The sequence below is a fragment of the Panthera onca genome, chromosome A2, assembly GCF_046562875.1.
Source record: "Panthera onca isolate mPanOnc1 chromosome A2, mPanOnc1 haplotype 2, whole genome shotgun sequence".
Lineage (NCBI taxonomy): Eukaryota > Metazoa > Chordata > Mammalia > Carnivora > Felidae > Panthera > Panthera onca.
The window spans coordinates 91,292,109-91,306,360 of NC_138340.1; the positions used below are offsets into that span (position 1 = coordinate 91,292,109).

At 42.3% G+C, this 14,252-nt stretch overlaps 1 protein-coding gene across 2 annotated transcripts in view; it reads right to left on the minus strand.

Moving 5' to 3' along the window:
* Positions 1 to 1,399: 1,399 nt before the first annotated feature.
* Positions 1,400 to 14,252, minus strand: part of ABCB1 (ATP binding cassette subfamily B member 1) — a 116,400-nt gene continuing 103,547 nt past the window's right edge. For both annotated transcript variants that reach the window (XM_078442508.2, XM_078442509.2), the window contains 3 exons: positions 6,410 to 6,616; positions 3,182 to 3,328; positions 1,400 to 2,005 (listed from right to left, as the gene is read on the minus strand). In XM_078442508.2, the coding sequence (XP_078298634.1) occupies positions 1,802 to 2,005; positions 3,182 to 3,328; positions 6,410 to 6,616 (558 nt within the window). In that variant the 3' untranslated portion in view covers positions 1,400 to 1,801. The remainder of the gene's footprint in view (positions 2,006 to 3,181; positions 3,329 to 6,409; positions 6,617 to 14,252) is intronic.

Here is a 14,252-nt window from a genome sequence, read left to right on the forward strand (position 1 = left end):
GCTCTGCGGAGACAGTGCAGGGCCTGCTTGGAATTCTCTCTCTCCCTCTCTCTGCCCCTCCCCTGCTCTCTCTCTCAAGATAAATAAACATTAAAAAAATTCTTTATATAGTAAGGTTATCAAGTCTTTTTTTTTTAATTTATTTTGAGAAAAAGAGTCAGAATGTGAGTGGGGGAGGGGCAGAGAGAGAGGGAAACAGAATCTGAATCTGATGCAGGGCTCAAACTCACAAGTGTCAGATTATGACCTGAGCCGAAGTGGGACACTCAACCAACTGAGCCATGCAGCTGACCCATCAAGTCTTTTCAATAAATATGGTAAATACTCTTCCCCAGCTGGTCTTTCAATCTTATTTTCAACCTTATTTGTAGTGGTTTTTGTTGTTGTTGTTGTTGTTGCTGTAGTCAGAATATCATTCTTTTGTGCTATTTTATTTTTTTATTGTGTTTGCATACATCTGCCACCAGAAGGATCAGCTTTGGAAGCAACCAATTATCAGGAAAAGTGACTCATTATCAAAACAGAAAAAGAGTTACTGCATTTTTTTAAATGCAAAAATAGGGGCACCTGGGTGGCTCAGTCAGTTGAGCATCCAACTCTTTAATTTTTTTAATGTTTATTTATTATTATTTTTTTAATGTTTATTTTTGAGAGAGACAGAGAGTGACAGACAGACAAGCGTGAGCGGGGGAGGGGCAGAGAGAGAGGGAGACACAGAATCTGAAGCAGGCTCCAGGCTCTGAGCTGTCAGCACAGAGTCTGACATGGGGCTCAAATTCGCAGACTATAAGATTATGACCTGAATTGAAGCTGGATGCTTAACCAACCAACTGAGCGACCCAGGCACCCCCAGCATCCAACTCTTAATTTTGGCTCAAGTCACAATCCCAGGGTTGTGAGATCAAGCCCCGTGTCAGGCTCTGTGCTGACAGCTCAGAGCCTGGAGCCTGCTTCAGATTCTGTGTCTCCCTCTCTCTGCCCCTCCCTGATTCACTCTCTTCCTCTCAGGGAAAAAAAAAATTAAAATCTCGTAAGAGCCCTTTATCAGAGCAAGGCAAAATGTTTGATGTGTATCAGAGTAGACACTTAACAACTGTGCATCCTTGGCTGCACTCCCACCTCTAAAATTCTGTATTGATGTATGTGGTTGGTTTAAGAGCCATCATAATGTGGAAACGTAAGAACCAGTAGGATCAAGCCCACAAAGCATGAAAGCAGATGGTTCTGTAGGACCCAGTGTGAATAGACATGTATAATAGGGATTATTTACACTATTTAACATTCTCACAATTAATGGGAGTTTTTAAAAGAAGTCTTTTTTTTTTTTCAAATGCAGACATAATCTTCAATATTCCAATTGGGAGATGATCATTTACAAGCATTTCAGACAAGATGACTGTGCTCATACAAAAGTTTAGTTTTATTATAGCACTTTACGCAAACATTCAGCACTTTTTGCCACTTCTATTATCTTTCAGCAAGGCAGTAAGTTACAAATAAGAAAATATAAACAAAAATTACACTATTTATTAACAAAATCTACTTTGAATTATTCTACAAATTTTTATAATGCAATTAACACCAGTGTTTTATTCCTTTCAATAATATTTCTTTCGATTCCTTTAATGATAAAGCCTGAGGGCTCTGAACTTGGTGGAATGATCTTCAGCTGTGGAAGGAAATGTTAAATAGATAATTCTACATAGCGTTTCCAGTGACGCGCTCGCTTTTTTAACTTTGATTAAATGCCATATTTTAACACAAATAGAAAATATTTATATGGTCGTAAGGTCACAGTTCACTAGCGCTTTGCTCCAGCCTGGACACTGACCATGGAAAAGTAGATGCCTTTCTGAGCCAGCAGCTGTTGATGTGTGCCATGCTCCTTGACCTTGCCATTCTGAAACACCACTATTAGGTCTGCGTTCTGGATGGTGGACAGGCGGTGAGCGATCACGATGCAGGTGCGGCCTTCTCTGGCTTTGTCCAGGGCTTCTTGGACAACCTGATCAGTAACCACATACATTAATGCCAGTAAAAAAACAGTCCTCTCCTTTCTTCCTTCATAAGGCTCACTCTCTTCCAACAATAGGTCCTCCTATTTTAATAATGGTATCAGTGAAATATAACAGAATTTACAAAGCCAGGAAGCTGTCATATCAGGAGATAATCCTAGTGTGGATTAGTTCTGAGGCAGGAGTTATCTGTTTTCAAAGTTATGACAATAAATGCAGTCTGTCTGGTCATTTAAAAACGTGTACAGGTATGTCCACCCACACAACATCCTTCAAAGCCACCCTCCAGTCCAGCAATAAAGCAAATTCAGGAAGACTGAGCATAGGCTGAACTTCTGGCATTTTTAAGACAGTATATGGCTCAGAATTAACTTGTCTTTCAGATACCTGAATACTCAACTTTTTCTTAAACTGAAAATGATTACTAATATGTATCTTAAGATACCATCAGCTTTTGCACGGTATTAACCTCCTGCTTTTTTATATAGTTGCTGAGGAGATGCCACCAGTAGAAATAGGAAATTGGCTTCCTGACACAGCTTCGTAGGTCAATACAGAGATCCAGGGCTGCTTTTTGGACCCTAAGTGCTATAAGACTGATTTCCCCTACTTCATCTTGTTCTCTTGAATAACAGCCACAGAAAGTGTTTAAATTCTGCTGACAGCAGACATAAATAACAATCAACGTATCTGGGCTGAATTTTGTTCTCTACTGTGGAAGACAGAAGCATAAATGTAAAACATTTTTTTTTAATTTTTTTTTCAATCTTTATTTTTGAGGGAGAGAGAGAGAGAGAGAGATAGAGAGAGATAGAGAGAGAGAGAGAGAGAGAGAGAGAACTCTAGCAGGGGAGGGGCAGAGAGACAGGGAGACACAGAATGTGAAGCAGGCTCCAGGCTCTGAGCTGTCAGCACAGAGCCCGACCCGGGGCTCAAACTCAGGAACTGCGAGATCATGACCTGAGCCCAAGTCGGACACTTAATGACTGAGCCACCCAGGTTCCCCTTAAAATTTTTTTTTTCAATCTTTATTTTTGACAGAGAGAGAGAGAGAGAGAGAGAGAGAGAGAGACAGAGTGCGAGTGGGGGAGGGGCAGAGAGAGAGGGAGATAAATGTAAACCTTTTAAGGACAACCAATTTGAGTGCAAATGAATTAAATTCTTACCTTCTCACTTTCTGTATCCAGAGCTGATGTAGCTTCATCCAAAAGCAAAATACGAGGCTGTCTCACAAGGGCACGAGCTATTGCTATGCGCTGCTTCTGGCCACCAGAGAGCTGGGTTCCTTTGTCTCCTACTCTGGTGTTATATTTCTGTGAATAGGGTTTTGTTATTATGAAACATAGAACTGATAATTCTAAAGAAGAGTTTGCTCAGAGAAAACAGGACAACTACTACCATAAACACACACAATAAATTTAAGTTCAGAAGCTGAGAATGGGTTCATAGAGAATTAAATGACAAAAATGGAGCTCTAAACGGCAGGTTTGATCTCTCTTCTTGAAAACAGACATTTGGGTTTTAGAGGTTATGTTTTTGTGTAAACAAGCCGATAAATTTATCAGGAAGAATACTTTTATAATGTTAGTCTCTTCCAGTCTTCTGATTTCATTATATTTGGGACAAAGATTGGTTTTGATGAAAGAAATCTGACTTGTACAGGCCATGCAGAAATAAATGAAGCTCATCTTACAACCAGCAGGTGGTGCTCTCTGCATTATTTTAAAGTCAGGGAGGGAAGCAATTCTTGGGATGCTAGCCTTTTGGTATCTGTTTTTATAAACTATCTTCTAATGCTTCAATACTTTTAATGGATGGTAAGGAATTCCACTTTGATATCTAACTTTAAAAGCTAAAATCTCTAAAATTTTTTGATTTCAGAGTTCTTCCAAAGTTCTTCAGATACAGTTTCCCACAGTAGGTAATTGTCATTAACTATTCAATAGGAGGATAGGAACAGGAGTTACGAGGATATATAAGGGAGAGGAGGAACAAGAAACGACAGCATGCACAACCTAGAAAACAATACTGTGGGCTCTGATCCTGCATCCAGAATTTGACTCAACAATTCGTGTTCTATACAGGATTGCCTATTTTTATTTGCTTTACCTGGTAACCCTAGTTCAATGGCACTCAGATTGAGATGTCCACGTGCAGATGGAGTCAGAGGACCCCAGGTGAGGCTCCAGCAGATGCTTTTGACCGGCTCCATCCCGGAGCTGCAGGTGCCTCAGAAGGCAGGAGCCACAGGGTACCTGGCTGACTCAATCAGTTAAGTGTTCGACTCTAGACTTCCATTCAGGTCACATCACACAGTTCGTGGGGTCAAGCTCTACATCAGGCTCTGTGCTGACAATGAGGAGCCTGCTTGGGATTCTCTCTCTCTCTCTCTCTCTCTCTCTGCCCCTCCCCCACTCACACTCTCTCAAAAATAATTAAACATTAAGAAAAAAAGGTGGCAGGAGCAATGAAGTGTGTCCCATGTGAGTGCAGGCATTCTCAAGTTGTACTGAGCCAATATGGATCTTGTTGAAGCAGGCAAAGGCAGGGCCGTCACCCTGAAGGAAGCTGGTAACCAGACTAGCTTCTTGCAGGGTGAGGAATTCCTAGTAGGAAACACTCAGGTAAAGAAGTGGGTTCTTGGGCAGAAAAAATAAGACTTAAGGAGTTCTGCCTTCTGTTTGTGCATCTAGACACCGAGGGAAAGAATCATGACCCCTATAGGTGTGTGCTCTGTGTGCGAGAGCCCAGGAGCCCAGAAAGGTTGGGTTCCTCTGGTAGACAGATAATGAATGCCAGAGGACAAGGTATGTTTAATAAGCTAGTTAGTATTTACTCTCTGTGTTTGTCTTTGTTAACCACTAGCCCAGTGGCTCTCAAAGTGCAACCTGGTAACTGGGCCATTAAAACACACGTTGCTAAACTGTACCTCCAAAGTTTCTGATGCAGCAGCTCTAATATGATGGTCAATGCCCATACTTTAGAACATACTTAATGACAGATCACTAGTAAAGGGGGTTGAAGCTATATCTTTCAAGTTTTCTAGCCTTGGGAAGGACCAATTATCCACAGCTGGGCGAGAAGGTTAAAAGGAGGGAAGAGGGGGAGCCTGGGTGGCTCAGTTGGTTGAGCGTCTGACTTCGGCTCAGGTCATGATCTAGTGGTTCATGAGTTCAAGCCTCTTGTCGGGCTCTGGGCTAACAGCTCAGGGCTTGGAGCCTGCTTCAGATCGCCCCCCCCCCCCCCCCCACTCTCTCAAGAATAGATAAACATTAAAAAAAAATTTTTTTTAATTAAAAAAAGGAGGGTAGAGGGACAATTCCTCCGGAGGTCTATGATGTGGTGGCAGAAGTTATTGGAAGAAGAGCTTCAGGTAAAGGAAACCTTGGGAAACAGAGCCAGCTGTTTTTGCCACCCTTCTGCATAAGGAGATTGCCTTCTGCTGGTTTGAGGCTACTGAGCTTTATTTTTAGGGGTGCTTCCTAATAAGAAAACTAGTAATAATGGGAGGGGGTATAGATATACCAGATCAAGGTGACTTCAAAACCCAGAACCTGGGGCACCTGGGTGGCTCAGTCAGTTAAGCGTCTGACTCTTGGTTTCAGCTCAGGTCATGATCTCAGGGTTCATGGGATCGAGCCCCACACTGGGTTCTTTGCTGACAGCACAGAGCCTGCTTGGGATTCTGTCTCCTTCTCTTTCTGCCCCTCCCCTGCTCTCTCTCTCTCTTAAAAAAATAAAATAAATAAATAAACATTAAAAAAAAAAAAACAACGCAGGACCTAAGGGGCTTAAGGTAATGCAAGAGGTTCCTTTTATCTAACTTCCCAGGAAGAATTTAGAGGGCATCCACAGACGACAGCCCTGGGAGCCCCAAAGAAGGTTTCAATAATCAACCCTATAAGCAGAGACTGGGACCCATGAAATGTGCAATGGTGAGAGATTACATGTTACAACATCCACTCCAAGGGCTCAGCTCTTTTCAGGGAGAGCCTTCTTTCTGACATGGGCTCAGTTCTCCAGCCTGGCCCAACTCCACCCAGGTAGGTTTGCAGCTTGGGGGAGAGCAGCAAGGAGGCAGACGGAAGGCAGAAATTGGGGTAGAGGGGCTTGTGCCTGCTCCTGCAAGCCCTATGCTTAGTCTCAGAGGGAAAGGCCTGCCCCAGATATGCACTGTTCAGTCAGGCTTGCTCACAGGGAGAGCTAGTTGGGTAATCAGGCAAACATAATAGCAAATGGGGATACAAAGTGTGGGTAGATGTTGTGTACAGGTGGGTGTGTATTTTGGTTGCTCACTTCTCTTCACCTTTGGGAAACCAGGCCTATAGAAATCAAACTGTGGGTCAGGGAGGCTGCCACAGGCTCCTGGGCTCCTAATCTGGAGAAAGACTTACGTCAGGCAGTGTCTCAATGAAGGGGTGGATGTTGGCCTCCTTGGCCGCGCGCACAATCTCTTCTTGTGACACCACCCGGCTGTTGTCTCCGTAAGCAATGTTCTCACCAATGCTGCAGTCGAACAGGATGGGCTCCTGGGACACGATGCCCATGTGTGCTCGGAGCCACTGGACATTCAGGTGCTTTATCTCTTTGCCATCAATTAGCTGAAAATGAGAGTTCACAGAAAACTTCAGGACCAGCACATTTTTAACTTAGCAAAATCAGTATTGTTATTTCATACATTAAAATTGCCAAGTTACCGTGGGACACCGTTTTTGTTGCTGAGTTTGGACCATCAAAATTAACTAAACGAGATCATGGCTGTATGTTCTGATGAACTGCCATGTTTCTTCTGTTTTAACCCTGGTTTCCGATACATGAATGTGGTAGGCGGGATAATGCCTGCCCTCCAAGATACCCACGTTCTAACCCACGAAACCACTGAATGTTAGATCACATGGCAAAAGGGAATTAAGGTGTAAGGTTGCTCATCAGGTGATCTCAATATGAGAAGATGATCTGGGATTATCCAGATGGGTCCAAAGTAATCATGAGGGTCTTTGAGCAAGAGGGAGGTAGGACAGTATCAGAGTGATGCAACATGACAAACACTCAAGTTGTCATTGTTGGCTTTAATATCGAGGAAGGGGCCAGGAGCTAGAAAAAGTAAGAAAAGAGTCCCTTTAAGCCTCCAGAAGGAACACAGCCCCAGTAACACTTTGATTTCAGCCTGGTGAAATCCATTTTAGACATCCGACTTCCAGAATTTGTAAGGTAATAAGTTTATGTTGTTTTATGCCACTGAATTTACTGGCACCCTCATTCTTATCTATCAATTTTTCACAAGAAATGTAGCTGAGATTAAACTGGAAGTAAGTAACTACTGTGAGCACTCAATAGGTTTTGAGGTCAGGTTTCTAAGAATCAGGTTTTGGTAGAATGGGATGCAGCAGTTAAATGGAATAGAAGTGTGTGTGGGAGGTGGCTGCTGTATCTGTAAGTAGTTGTTGATCTTGGGGAAATGAATTAATTTCTCTGACCATTTTGTTGTGGGTAAGACAGGTATTATGATAATAATTCCTATACTCATAAAACTAAGGACATGAGATTATGTCTGGACCTTATTCAGCACAGTGCTGGGCACTGAGTAAGTGCTCAAAGATTGTCAGAGACTGGTAACTCTGTGCCACTGTCACTGAACACTGTCATAGCCACTGTGTCACTATCTATCCATACAGTGGATGGACAGAGGCCTGGAGGGGGTGGGGGATGAAAGGGTGGACAGACATCTACAATGCTGAGCCAATGGAGTAAGAAGGAGAAGCTATCTCTTCTCTAAGTGACCTGGCTCCCTGGGTTGCTCTGCAGAAGCCTGGAGATCTACTTTGCAAGAGAACTCTGGTATTCAGGTGAGAGAGCTATTCATCCCCTCTGAAGAAGACATCAGTGACTCAGCTTCAAGCTCTGCTCAGAGTGATGGTGACTATATCCTGAGCTGTATATGCTCTTGGGTCCCATGTGCCTGGCTTGGTGCCCCTAGGAGACAGCTGGCCAGGGGTAGGGTGCAATCTTTGCTGCAGGAACACGGCTTCTGGTTGTGAAGCTGGCACGTGTGGGGATAGAAACAAAGCCATGACCTTGTTAGTAACAAGCCCAGTTGCCATGGAGACTATTCCAGCATCTGTGTTCCAGGCTTTCTTACAGTGTTAAGTGAAGGTGGGAAGTAGAAGGTGGAGAGAGGCAATAAAGACTATACAAGGATGTGGCAAAACAGCAGGTCTTGTTAGATCGAACACTGTACTTGAGAAATGGAAATTTCAGGAAACAAGGAGTGGTTTAATTTTTTTTCCAAGCTTATGCTCCTGGGAAGGAAATGGACATTGCCTAACTAATATAATTAGACAAATGTGAATGATCCCATCACGTTTTAATGAGTTTCCCTATCACACTGAATACAGTAACACTCTTGGCTCTCTTCATCCCCACATGATACACTGGAATTAGAAACTACTTAAAACCTGTTTCTGTAGAGAAAACATTTAGAAATCTAAAGATAAAAGAGATCAGTGCAGAGGTTATTTGGCTGAGGCATGGGTGAAGGTCTAAGGGAAGACCAAGGAACTCTGGGGAATCAGTGAACACTGTTCAAAAGACACTGGCCTAAATAAAAACTTAATGAGGAAAGTAAACACAATGGTAATAATGAGATCAAGCCAGATTAAAATGACTAGCTATCTCTATTCCAGACTGTTCAATGTACTGCTTTCATCAGCACAATCAAATATGTGTTATTCTGCTATATATGTTTAACTCTGAAATCACGATTACAGATAAATTATTGAGCACTGGCTATATTATAGGTCCTGTGATAAGCTTGTCTCATGCATTCTCTTGTTTAAACTTCACAACATCCCTTGTGAGGTAGGCGTGGTTTTAGTCTCCATTTTACAGATTCAAAAAAAAAGCCAAGTGATACGCATGAGATCACACAATAACCAGAGGAGCTAGGATTGAATGTGTATACACTACAGGTTCGGTTTTGGTAACACAGTGTCTTATAATTGAAAGATTCCTTCTGTCCTCCTTCTAAGAGGAATATCCCATGTTAGCCCCGGCACCTACCCGCTAATACCCAGACTAGGACAACAGGCTTCTGACAACAGTGCATGGCATGGACTAGAGAAGGGAAAAGAAAAGGTTGGGCAAGACTCAGACCACAAGCAATTTTACAGTGAAGCTAATGAAGTTCAGCTTCAAGGATCCTAATCTGCAGGTAATTGCTGGGAGCTGAACCGTGTTCTGGGAGGGGGCAGGGTGGGGGAACAGCGGAAGGCCAGGCTGCAGTTAGGAATCTTCCAGGTGAATATTTATGATAACCTGTCTAAAGAGAAAAGGGACCTGAATCTTTAAGGTTTCGATATTTTGTTGTGATTTGTTTTATTAGAAGTAAATATTCACTTTTATACCTAATTTTGCATTCATAACTTTGCATTCTTTTATGGAGAGTCCCTAAAAATGTAGAACCTTCATGCCCCAAAAAACCTGGAACCTCCCCTCTGTACAATTTGGTGGCTTCATTTTGCAAGAGTCTCCAAAATTTAACCTACACCTTTCAAATTTATGAGCTCAGTGGCTCTCAAATGATGGTTGGCACCAGAATCACCTGGGAAAATTGTAAAAATTAATGGACCAGATCCTGACCTACTGGAATGAGCCAGGGTGTTCTTTAGTAGTTCTGTAAACCATTCTGATGGTTTGAGAACCACAGCTCAGGTCACTGTTTCTCAAAGTATAATTCAAGGCCCACTGATGGTCATGAGGATTTCCTGACCTCAGGGTCACATCCTTCCTTAAGTTCTTATAATCAATCATGCTCAGATCCACACACATTTTTACATGGCAACAAGAGCTACTTACTCGTAACCTACTGAGTTATTAAGGGTTACTAATTAATGGTCATTAACAAAACGGCACATGGACTCGTGTGTCTTGAGGACACTTCCACTATGAAGTCTGGCTTCTATGCAAAACTTGGCAGTACTTCAAAGCTCTAGCACAAATGTACAGGAGCAGATAATAGTGTTCCTTAAATAGGTAAGAACACTTGGTTTTCCTTGCATTGTCAGTGTTGTCTTGAGATGGTTATTGTCCGAGGCCCTCAGCATTCATTTCCATATTCCTCTGTACTACCTTTCTAGATAGGAAGGGCCAGAAGGCCAAAAACTATTTCTGAGACTCCCTTTTGGCTCTGGAAGTAATGGAGGTTATGCCAGTGAGATGCACTGTGCAAAATCTGTAAGGTATAGGCTCTCTTTAGCAGCAACAGTAAACTAACCCATGTGACCATGAATACAGTAGAGAGGCCATGACATTTTTGTTCTTCCTAAATGGGTTATAATTTGAAAGTTTAAGGATCAGATCTTTCATTAAATCTGCTACTACGGCCCAAATAGGCTATATGGATATATGGACATTAGAGGAAATCACCTATCAATGTAGCTCACATTATCTCTTGCATCAAATGACATCTTGACTGCTCACCCCCTCAGCCTCATTCAATGGCTCTGTTTATCTCTTAAGAAACAGCTCTAGGTGGAGGGGCCAATATGGTAGAGAAGTAGGGAGATCCATACTTCCTGCGTCTCTCAAACAAAGAAGGGTTGAAGCCAAAGGACTCTGAACCCCAAAAGTCTGGAAGAAAAGAGACTGAGTCTAACAGGGAGACATCAGGACAACCAGACGGTCCATAGGTGGGTGACTGTGAACGGCAGGACATAAAACGGGCCGTGTAGGCATGGAGGAGAAGGATCCCCTTCTGCAGAGAGACAAAGGGAAAAGAAAGAGTGTCTCGGGAAGCATAGGACTGTATGTGAACGAGAGAAAAACCTCTGACAGGGACGGAGAGGGATCCCATCTCTAACTGCAGGGCTTTCTCCAGATTGGCTGCCCTATTCGTGCACTTGGGGAAAAGGGGAGCCACCCCCGGGTTCAGTGGTAGGTTAGGGGCACAGTCCACAACAGGAGAAAGTGGTCACCTCCCTGAAGTGCTGCTGCACGGGACAAAACCAGCTGGGACCACATATCAGCATAGAGAAGCGCTTCCCCAGTGCCAAGGTGCACAGAGCACAAGTTTAAATCCCAGCCAAGTGCCGGGGCATGGGAGTCGATGGAGCGAGACAGACTGCCCCATCTGCACCAGCAGCACAGTGAGGACGACTCCAACAGAGTGATTTGGGACACTAGGTGTTTGAAGAAGAGACTGGGGGGGGGGGGTTGCCATTTTTCTCCCCACCACCACCAAGGCAGGGCCTCAGGGATCAGTCCTCAGGGCCCACAGTGGAGGCGGACCTTCCTACACCAAACCATGTCCCTCCATCCCAGGTAACTGTGTGTCTACTGGAGCAGGATAGACGCTGAGGAACCAGATGGCCCCCTCCTCCAGACCAGCACTGCTGAATTGCCTGGATTAATTCTAGGACAATTCTTGTGACTCAGTATATTCTTCCTTCCTTTTCTCCTTCTTATTTCTTCCCTCCTCTAGGCTGGATATTCCAGTTGTTGGTTTGTTTAAGCAGACATACTTAATCCATTCCCCTGATACATGTTCTACACCTCCTTCTTTACTTTCTGTTCTCTCTCTGGAATAATCAAGCCGTATAGTTTCTCTGTCTGGGTAACTTTATCTTCCTTTCTTTTTCCCTCCTCCTTCTTTATTTTCCTTTCTCTCTCTCTGGATTAAGCTGTTTAGTCTCTCTGCCTGGTCAATGTTTATTGTTTTCTCCCTCCCCCCCCCCCCCACCAACCCCAGTCATTTCTCTATTTGTATATGCTCTTCCATCAGCTCTACCCTGTTCTTTACTTATAGCTGGTGTTTCTGGTTTTTCGCTTTTGCATTGTTTGTTTGTTTGTTTTATTTGTCTCGTGTTTGTGTGTTTTTGTTTCCTGTTTGTCTGTTTGTTTTCCTTTCTAGGGCTACTTCAAGGAACAAATCAAAGCACACCTGGTGGAGGGTCCAAAAGATCATTACAAGTAGGGAAATAAAATTACCAAAGTCACAACAGAGAACAAGTAACACTCCCCAAAAAACACCTCCTGAAGGGCCAGGCCCTGGACAGTGTATGACCCCCTTTAATATAGCAGTGCTCACAGGTGCAGAGCACATAACAAGCTTTTAAAACTCATAAGGGACAGAAAACTAGCCAAAATGATGAAACAGATGAATTCTCCTCAAAAGAAATTCCAGGAAGAAGGGACAGCTAAAGAATTGATCAAAACAGATATAAACAATGTAACTGAACAAGAATTTAGAATAATAGTCATAAGACTAATCACTGGGCTTCAAAAAAGCATAGAAGACAGCAGAGAATTTATTGCTGCAGAGATCAAGGAACTAAAAAATAGTCATGATGAATTAAAAATGCTATAAATTAGGTGCAAAATAAAATGGAGATGGCCACAGCATGGATTGAAGAGGGAGAGGGGAGAATAGGTGAATTAGAAGATAAAATTATGGAAAAGAGGAAGCTCAGAAAAAGAGAGATAAAATAATCCAGGATCACGAGGAGAGAATTAAAGAACTAAGTGATTCAATCAAGTGGAACAATATCAGTATCATAGGAATTCCAGAAGAAAAAGAGAGAGAGAGAAAGGGGCTGAAGGCATACTTGAACAAATCATAGCTGAGAACTTCCCCAATCTGGGGAAGGGAACAAACAGTGAAGTCCAAGAGGCACAGAGAACTCCCTTCAGACTAACTTGAATCAATCTTCTGCCTGACATATGGTGAAACTGGCAAAATAAAAGGATAAAGAGAGAATTCTGAAAACAGCTAGAGATAATTGGTCTTAACATACAAAGGTAGACGCATAAGACTAGTGACAGACCTATCTAATGAAACTTGGCAGGCCAGAAAGGAATGGCAGGAAATCTTCAATGTGATGAACAGGAAAAATATGCAGCCAAGAATCCTTTATCCAGCAAGCCTGTCATTCAGAATAGAAGGAGAGAGAAGGTTTTCTCAAACAAACGAAAAGTGAAGGAATTCATCACCACTAAACCAGCCCTACAAGAGGTCCTAAGGGGGACCCTGTGAGTGGAATGTTGCAAGGACCACAAAGTACCAGAAACATCATCACTACAACTATGAAACCTACAGATAACCCAATGACTCTAAACCCTTATCTTTCAATAAAAACAGTGAATGTAAAGGGACTAAATGCTCCAATCAAAAGACACAGGGATATCAGAATGGTTAAAAAGACAAGGCCTATCTATTTGCTGTCTACAAGAAACCCATTTTAGACCTGAGGACTGAAATTGTGGGGATGGAGAACTATCATGCTACTGCAAGTCAAAAGAAAGCTGGAGTAGCCATACTTATAGCAGACAAACTAGACTTCAAAGGCTGTAACAAGAGATGAAGAAGGGCATTATATGATAATTACAACATCTATCCATCAGGGAGGCCTAACAATTATAAATGTCTATGCTCCGAATTCAGAAGCACCCAAATATAGAAAACAATCACAAACATGGCCAATCTTATTGGTAACAAAGTGGTAATTGCAAGGGACTTTAATATTGCACTTACATCAATGGACAGATCATCTAGACAGAAAATCAGTAAAGAAACAAGGGCCCCGAATGATACACTGGACCAGATGGACTTGACAGATATATTTAGAACTCTACATCCTAAAGCAGCAGAATATACTTTCTTCTCGAGTGCACATGGAACATTCTCCAAGACAGATCCCATACCGGGTCATAAATAGCCCTCAATAAATATAAAAGAATTGAGACCATACCATGCACACTTTTAGATCACAATGCTATGAAACTTGAGATAAACCACAGGAAAAAGTCTGGAAAACCTCCAAAATCATGAAGGGTAAAGAACATCCTACTAAAGAATGAATTGGTCAGTCAGGCAATTAGAGAAGAAATTTAAAAATATATGGAAACAAATGAAAAAAGAAAACACAACAATCCAAAACCTTTGGGATGTGCCAAAGGCAGTCCTAAGAGGAAAATACATTGCAATCCAGTCCTATCTCAAGAAATAAGAAAAATCCCAAATACAGAATCTAATAGCACACCTAAAGGAACTAGAAGCAGAACAGCAAAGACACCCCAAGCTCAGCAGAAGATGAGAAATAAGAAAGATCAGAGCAGAAATAAACAATATAGAATAAACAAAAACAAAACAAACAACAAAAAAAAAACCAAACCGTAGAACAGATCAATGAAACCAAGAGTCAGTTTTTTGAAGAAATAAACAAAATTCATAAAACTCTAGCC